Source organism: Merops nubicus, unplaced genomic scaffold (genome assembly GCF_000691845.1).
Source record: "Merops nubicus isolate BGI_N331 unplaced genomic scaffold, ASM69184v1 scaffold15855, whole genome shotgun sequence".
In the NCBI taxonomy this organism is placed as follows: Eukaryota; Metazoa; Chordata; class Aves; order Coraciiformes; family Meropidae; genus Merops; species Merops nubicus.
Window position 1 is genome coordinate 388 of NW_008610440.1, and position 8749 is coordinate 9136.

Consider the following 8749-nt stretch of genomic DNA (forward strand, 5'->3'; position numbering starts at 1 on the left):
CTTCCCAGGAGAACAGTTTCACTGGTGCTGGGGTTCAGAGTTCACCCTATGGGGTGTAGGGAGCAGCACCTCTGAACACAGGATCCTGCCTTGTGGGCTCAGCTGAGAACTTGTCCTTGAGCTTTCAGTGGGCAGCTGGGTCTAGGAGGTGAGCAGGAGGATGAGGGAAGAGATGGTCACTCCCTAGACTCCCTCACAGGAGGCTGGAGCCAGGTGGGGGTCGGTCTCCTCTCCCAAGGAACAACTGATAGGACAAGAGGAAATGGCCTCAAGTTGTGCCAGGGGAGGTTTAGGTTGGATTTTAGTGAAAATGAGGGTTGGTAAGCCCTGTTCCAGGCTGCCCAGGGCAGTGGTGGAGTCCCCACCCCTGGAGGGGTTTCCAAGCTGTGGAGATGTGGTGTGAGGGACACGGGGCAGTGGGGACCTGGCAGTGCTGGGGAACAATTGGACTCTATGTTCTTAAACTAAACAATTCTATGATCCTGTTTTCTCAAGGTTTAAGGAAAAGTGGGAATGGTAGAGGAGATAATTAGAGGAGGAGGCTGGCATAAGAGGCTAGCACAGGAGCTGGGTACTGCAGAGCAGGAGCACGGGCTGGGCAGGGGTAGGGAGAGCAGGAGGGTGGAAGGAGCAGAGACTTTGCTGGCTGAACTTCTGCAGCTTCTGAAGATCCAATGTGGGGGTTGGTTCTTTCTGCTGAGCTAGCATGTGTAGCTGAATAAACACTAATTTTATTGACTGGAGCTCATGTTTTTTAACAAACCCCATCATGCCTGTGTCATATGGGAGAACTAATTACATCTTGCAAAATGTTAATGTGCTTTTCAGAGTGTTCTTTGTTTGGATTTTAATCAACTTCATTTTTCTGCTTGTTCTTTTTCCCCAGTGAAAATTGTCATCCGAGGGGACAGGAACACTGGGAAAACCACACTCTGGCACCGACTGCAGGGGAAGAAATTTATTGAGGAATATATTCCAACTCAGGAGATCCAAGTCACCAGCATCCACTGGAATTATAAAAGTAAGATGGAAGAGGGTCGGGGGAGTGACAGTCATGGGACAGTGCCTTGGGGGTAGAAATTCCACTGCAGCCTGGTGTGCTTCTTTCTTCTCTGCCTGCTTGAGAGATAAAATGGTCACTCATCACTCCTGTTATTTTAATTTATTAATCACAGTTTCTCAGTCATCTCTCTGAGGCTAACCCTGCTTTTGGTGTTACTCTGTTGTGCAGAAGTGAATAGCATAGTGCAAACTATGTTTTTACTGATTAAAATACACAGAGTAACTGGTGAAGATGATGTTTTAAAAATTATTGTAGTACTAATAACTCTAGGCCAGCTTACTGGAGCACAGAAGTATCTTATCAGTCGCTTTTTCTAAGTGCTTGTTTGAGTCTGAGAGATGAGGTGTGACTTTTCTTTAATGTTCATCATCTGCTGACAGTGTAAAGTGTCTCTGGAGGCCCTGGATCTCATCTGTGGGAGACACTGCCAGCATTGAGATTGCATAAAGCTGTGATTCAACAGTGCATTGAGTCAGCCTTCAGCTTCCTGATCAGAAATGCCACAGCCTTGTGGGGAGATCTACTGACTCAGTATGACCTTGCTCTGTGAGACTGATTTTGCTTTAAAATAAAACAGCCCAGCAGTTAGTTTGCCCTCATCAGACATTGTCCATCTGCACCACTCTGCCCTTTTGTTGAATCAAGTGCCCTCTGTCTCCTCACAACAGGAAAAATACCCCATGTAGTTTGGGTGAACACCAAATTGGGTGCCCTAATTCACCCATCAGATCTGTATCACTGGATGATACAGTGATGTCCAGGTCTTGTGATGATGATCACGGAGCCCCAGGGTGTGTTCACCAGCAGTCAGCCTTGGAACAGTGCTCTCTTCATCTTCCCAGGCTTCAGTGCAGGGAGAGTGAGCAGATGCTGCTGCTGTCCACTCACAGGGAGCTGGTGACTCCTGTCCCCTTCTGAAGACAGGCCTCCACATGAGTCAGTCCTCTCTTGACACAGGTTGAAAAGGTTTATAAAGGTGGATGGTTCTCATTTGCCTTGGAGAGAAACAGGTCACAGAATCACAGAATGGTGAGGGCTGGAAGGGACCTCTGGGGATCATGTTGTTCAACCCCCCTGCTCCAGCAGGGCACCCAGAGCAGGTTGCCCAGGATCCTGTCCAGGTGGGTTTGGAATTTCTCCAGCAAAGGAGACTCCACAGCCTCTCTGGGCAGCTGCTCCAGGGCTCTGTCACCCTAAAGAAGTTTTTCCTCATGTTTAGTTGGAGGTTCCTGTGGTCTGCTTTGTGCCTGCTGCCCCTTCTCCTATCACTGGGTACCACTGAAAGGAGTCTGGCTTGGCCTCCTTGGCATCTGCTCTTTAGATATTGATGAACATTGATCAGATCCCCTCTCAGTCTTCTCTTCTCCAGGCTAACCAGCCCCAGGGCTCTCAGCCTTTACTCCTTCCAGAGATGCTGCAAGCCCCTCAGCATCTTTTTAGCCTCTGCTGGACCCTCTTGAACTGTGGAGCCCAGTGTGGGACCCAGTGCTCCAGAGCTGGCCTCAACAGGGCAGAGCAGAGAGAGAGGAGAACTTCCCAGTGCTCCAGAGCTGGCCTCAACAGGGCAGAGCAGAGAGAGAGGAGAACTTTCCAGTGCTCCAGAGCTGGCCTCAACAGGGCAGAGCAGAGAGAGAGAACTTCCCAGTGCTCCAGAGCTGGCCTCAACAGGGCAGAGCAGAGAGAGAGAACTTCCCAGTGCTCCAGAGCTGGCCTTAACAGGGCAGAGCAGAGAGAGAGGAGAATTTCCTCAAGGTGCTGGCCAAGCTCTCCTGAATGCACTCCAGGAAGCCTTTGGCCACAGCAGCACACTGCTGGCTCGTGGTTACCCAGGTCATCCCTGCTGAGTGCAGCTAGTGGTTGTCTGTCACTCAGGACCTGAGGCTGCACTAAGCCTGATGTCAGGGGTTTTCTGGCTCTTTCACAGGGCTCTCCATGGGACTGGTGCAAAGGTGTGCCTGTTAGCTTCTACATTTCTTCATAAAGTGTCTGTATTTTGGCTACCATCAGGAAGACAGTACCCAAAATGAGCAGCTGGCCCAAGGCACAGGCAGAGCTGTGGTGTTCATGCAGTGGTGTTCCCCATCTGCAGCAAGACCTCTGGCATGCTAGATTTTAGCTGTGGCATCCTTCCCAGGCTCCTCTTCTTCTCTCAGAATATCAGCACATGGGTTGTTGGTGTGTGAACACAGAGCTTCCAGGTTCTTTGGATGATGGAAAGTGTCCAAAATCAAACTAGAATGCTGCAGCCTATGGAATCATAGAATCATTAAGGCTGTAAAAGACATCAAGATCATCAAGTCCAGCCATCAACCCAACACTACCATGACCACTAAACCATATCCTGAAGTACCATGTCTGTACATTTTTTACACCATCCAGGGATGGTGGCTCCACCATCTCCCTGGGCAGCCTGGGCCAAGGCCTCACCACTCTGCCAGTCAAGAAATCCTTCCTAATACCCAGTCCAAACCTCCCCTGGTGCAACTTCAGCCCATTTCCTCTCATCCTATCACTGGTTACCTGGGGGAAGAGACCAACCCCCACCTCACCCCAACCTCCTTTCAGGAAGATGTAGTGAGCAATCAGGTCTCCCTTGAGCCTCTCCCAGACTAAACAACTTCAGATCTCTCAGCTGCTCCTCACAAGCCATGTTCCCCAGACCCCTCCCCAGCTTCACTGCCCCTCTCTGGACCTGCTCCAGCCCCTCAAGGTTTTTCTTCTCTTGTGGTGCCCAGACCTGACCCCAGTGCTCAAGCTGTGGCCTCCCCAGTGCCAAGTCCAGGGGCATGATCATTTCCCTGCTCCTGCTGGACACACTATTTTTGATCCAGACCAGGATTCTGGTGGCCTTCTTGGCCACCTGGGCACCCACTGGCTCCTGTTCAGCCATCTGCACCCCCAGGTCCTTCTCTGCCAGGCGTTTTCCAGCCACTCTTCCCCCAGCCTGGAGCCTTGCAGGGGGTTGTTGTGACTGAAGTGCAGGATCTGACCCTTGGCCTTGTTGAACCTCATCCAATTGACCTTGGCCCATCAATCCAACCTGTCCAGTCTTAGAGTAAGAAATTAAATTAATTAGATCTCTCTCTCTTAGGTATCCAAGCCTAAAGAGCACACTGAGTGTTAGTTGTGGTTTTCTGCAGCATCATAGGTACAAACTTCAGAGTGTGGTTTCCTCTCTGATCAGCACAGGTAACCCCAGGTAATAAGCCCAGCCCAGGAGTCTGGCGTTGGGTTTTGGGGAGACTTATTCACACCCAGCTGTTTTTATAGCCATGGCCAGGTCCACAGAGTGCAGGCAGAGGGTTTGTAGCCCTGCAGAGAGTTCTGGTTGCCTCGTGTCTACATGAAGTTGTGCCTTTTGTTTGTGTTTCTCTTGCATTGTATTCCTAGTGATAATCTCCATCAGTATAGGAAATTCTCCACTGACCTTCTTAAAACTTGTTTTAAAAAAATAACCCCCTTTTTTAATGACATTGGACAGTCTGTTTCCTGCTGTGAAAACTTTCCACCCAAGATGGGTGATGTGAGCACCCTGAGAAATTGGCTCAGATCTGATTACCACCCTGTTGGCTGAGTTAATCTGTAGAGGAGCAATAAAGTTTGTTTTTCCTGTGATCACGCTCTCAAGTTACCTTGAGTAAACCTTATGAGGCAGTTGGCAGCAAATATTTACAGATGTTAATTAAATCATTGTCAAATATTGAAGGATTCTTACATTGCCTGGTATTAGAAGTTTTATGTTGTTGATGTGGAACGTAGCAACTTGTCAGATCATTGGAAATTTTATACTAGAGGAATTAAAAAAGGTAGAGGAATTTTAGTTATTTCTCCTTACTCTGAATGAGGAAAATTACTTTTCTGTGCCAATTAAAATTTGTAACTTTGTGTCCAAGTGAGGAGTTACCATTCCTGGCCCTAACGAACGCTGGTTGAGATTATGCTGGTCACCAATTTTATTCTCTGTTTGGCAGTCTCAGAAGGGGAGTACAAAATAAAAATCTGCAAATCCCTGTGTTCCAGCATGTTCAGTGCTTTGTAGATGGGTGTGAGGAATGGCAGAGCTGCTCTGCTCTGTGGGGTTGGTGGTCCAAAGCAGATGAAGTGAGTCATGTAACTGCATGAGGGTGAATATGTCTGAGGGCCTGTGAATTCCTGGTGATGAACCCACCTATAAAGCAATGATTCTTCTTTTTAAAGGAGCTTCCTTGCAGCTGCAGTCTTCTCAGACCTCTCCACTGTTTTCCTGGAAGGTAGAGTCTTAGTGTGCCACTGGCTCCAGAGTACTTGGCCATACAGCAACTGAGTGCAGGTCTTGTGAGTGCTTTGGGCCGTGGCTTATGCTAATCCAAGGCAGAGAGATAAAAGGGTGAATTGGCCTCTTTTTGCTGCAGCTTGCCTTCCAAACCCCTCCAGATGAAATGTGTGAGTCATACCAATGCCAACACAGCAGCACTGAAGTAATTATCCTCTTGTGTGCTCAGGATAATCAGGAGTGAAGCTGGTGATGAAAAGGAAGAACTCTCTGGCTGTGGGCTGGCAGGAGCAGTGGTGCTAACAGGAAAAAAGCCCATGTGGAAAAATGGTTTTCTTGGATGTCATGCAGTCAGTTTCTTTGGGAAATTCTGTGCTTCCCCTCAGATAAAAGAGTGTGGAGTAGGTCTTTGTGGGTCAAACCTTCAACTCTTTGGCTCTCTGGGAGTGCTGCTGCTCAGCAGGATGTCAGTGCTGTGGAAATTACTCAGCAGAACAAATCTTAGCTGAGGGTGTGTTTGGTGTTAGGGCGAGGAGGTGGAGACCTCTGGAGCTTGGGAGCAAAGTCCTAGTCCTAGATACCAGGTCACCTCCTGGATCTCACCCCAAGGCTGACTGATCTGAAATGGGGATCCAGCTTCTCCACAGAAGCCCCTTGTTAATGTGCTTGTGCTGCTTCCTTGCCCAGCAGGAGAGGACCTGGGGGTGCTGGTCCACAGCCAGCTGTAGGTGACTCAGTGTGTGCCCAGGTTGCCATCAACACCAACAGCATCCTGGCTTGTATCAAAAATAGTATGGCCAGCAGGGCTAGAGAAGCAATTGTTCCCCTGTACTTGGCACTGGTGAGGCCACATCTTGAATCCCAGGTTCAGTTTTGGGCCCCTCACTTCAAGAAGGATGTTGAGGGGCTGGAGTGTGACCAGAGAAGGGCAGTGAAGCTGGTGAAGGGTGTAGAGCACAGGTCTTGTGAGGAACAGCTGAGGGACCTGGGGTTGTTCAGCCTGGAGTAAAGGAGACTGAGGGGAGACCTTCTGGCTCTTGACAATTCCCTGGCAGGAGGTTGGAGCCAGATGGCAGTTTGTCTCTTCTCCCAAGGAACAAGCAATAGGACAAGAACAAATAGCCTCAAGTTGCACCACGGGAGGCTTAGGTTGGATACGAGGAATAATTTCTTCCACAAAAGGGCTGTGAAGCCCTGGCCCAGGCTGCCCAGGGCAGTGGTGGAGTCCTCATCCATTGAGGGATTTCCGATATGTGTAGGCGTGGTGCTGAGGGACATGGGTCAGTGGTGACCTGGCAGTGCTGGGTGAATGGTTGGACTTGATGATCGTAAAGGTCTCTCCCAACCAAAGTGATTCTATGATTCTGTGGCACTTCTGGAGAGAACAGGCAGCCTTCTGGACTCCTCCTCTGCCTCTGCAGAGTGTACCAGCTGAGAAAGCAACACCTCTGTCTTTTGCAGAAGGTCGTGACTGTTGGAAGGCACTAGGGTTGACTTTGCTGCTCTGTCCATCCCCCTGTCCTTCAGGGACAGCAGCAGCACTGCCAGTCCCAGCTGCAGGGCAGGACTTTGGGGGCACAGCTCCACTAGTGATCCATGTCCCAGCACCTGCAGGGTCAGGGCACACCCTGAACAGGCCCCAGGCTCCAGCAGCCCACGTCCCAGGGAGGTCACCCCGCTGTGCCTGTGCCAGGCGAGCCAGTCATGGGGACCACTGGGCTTTGGTCCATCCCTGGCTTCATGGTCTGTACAGATATTCAGGTCAGAATTTGGGGAGCAGAGTGGTTTGTGCAGAGGTTTGGTTTTGGCATGGGAGGCTGCTGGACGCCTGTGGTGGTTGGAGTCCCACCCAAACCTGTGGTGCTTCTGGTCAGCCCCTGTGCCACCATCCTGCTGGCAAAGCAGAAGAGAAGAGGGAGCTGCTGTGAGGAAAAGTAGAGGCTGATTTGGCTTCATGAATAAATGTAAAAGAGGATCTTTCTCCAGAAGCAGAGGATCAAAGTTTTCCTTTATTCATAATCTGTCTTTATAATATTTTGAAACATTTACATTAAGCCAACAGTGAATTCTTTAGAGGAGATGTTTCCTGGCTTGACAACGACACTTAGCTAAATTCTGATGCCATCCTATGAGATTATTTTCTACTCTGAGGCATTATCTCCCTGTTCCATTGCTGTGTGTTCAGAGCTGCTCCAAGTACAGGCTTTTGCTTTTTAGCTGTAGCATTTCCAAAAGGCAACTGTTCCTTGGAGCAGCTTCATGAAGATCAGACTGCTCATGTGGATTCAGCAGCAGCAGCTAACCCAGGCTGCCCATCCCTCGTGCTGTCTGACAGTTAAGCTGCTAGCCCCAGTACCAGCAGCACTCTCTGTAGTCTTGCTTCAGATTTTAGCAAATCAAATCTGTGTTACTGCTTATAATTTACTGATGCTGCAGCTCATTAAGAGGTAAAATTGGTAGTGATATCTTATTGTTCACAGAATGCAACTCTGAATGTGCAGAGGGAATGGACTGTCTGCACTGTTTGTCATGCTCACCTGAAAATGTCATTAATAAGTTGAACTTCACTGAGTGTTTATATTCATTTTCCTTCAGTTGTACACCTTGCTTATAGACCAGGATTTATTCTCCAAATTAAATGTGTATCTTTTTTTTGAAAGAATGTGGAAATCTCTGTATGTTAAGAGAAGAATGTGCACAAAATATTGTAACCTGCTTTAAAGCTAACATAAAACCTCAAGGAAATCCACCTATCACTTGTGTGACTAAGAGGCTTTAAGAAGTTTTTCAGTTCACTCAGTTTTAGCATACAGCTTGAACCTTCAACACCAGCTCTTCTTGTAGTCTTTGGGTTTCCTTTTAACTCACTCAAGAATTACTTTTCTTTTTATTTTCACCTGCTGCTTTGAGTGTTGACTTGGGCTCTCTGGCAAGTGTTGAGTGTTGGTCATTGGTCATTTTACTGAAACCCTCTTCTAACACTTTGTGTTCTTCTTGTGCTTTTAGCCACTGACGATATTGTTAAGGTTGAAGTCTGGGATGTAGTTGACAAAGGTAAGATTTATAACTTCCTTTCTAATGGGGATTCATAGTTTTTTCTCACTTGTAGTTAAAAATTTGTATTAAATTCAGAAGTACCTACTTCTACTTTAGAAAAACATCTGTAGCTACATTTTTTTCAAGTGTGTGGATGTGACATCCTAAAAAAACATGGAAAGGAGAGAAGAGTCTGGTGTGCTAGAGCCCATTATTTGGAATCTGCACTTTGGTTCAAACCCAATATCCAGAAGTGACTGTTTCATGTGCTCTGTGACAGATGAAATAGCCTGCTGCTTAGTGTATTCACATTTATTCACTGAACTTTACAATAAACTTCATCTTCTCTCCTTTATAGTTTTATCTATGTTTAGACAGCTACTGAGCTCTTGGGCGCT

The 8749-nt window shown here is 48.0% G+C and overlaps 1 protein-coding gene across 1 annotated transcript in view; it reads left to right on the plus strand.

Annotated features, from left to right (window-relative positions):
- Positions 1-886: 886 nt before the first annotated feature.
- Positions 887-8749, plus strand: part of LOC103773554 (rab-like protein 6) — a gene marked incomplete at both ends in the record, with an annotated part of 33797 nt that continues 25934 nt past the window's right edge. Inside the window, 2 exons of the mRNA XM_008940923.1 lie at positions 887-1021; positions 8322-8369. Coding sequence (XP_008939171.1) covers positions 887-1021; positions 8322-8369 — 183 coding nt within the window. The remainder of the gene's footprint in view (positions 1022-8321; positions 8370-8749) is intronic.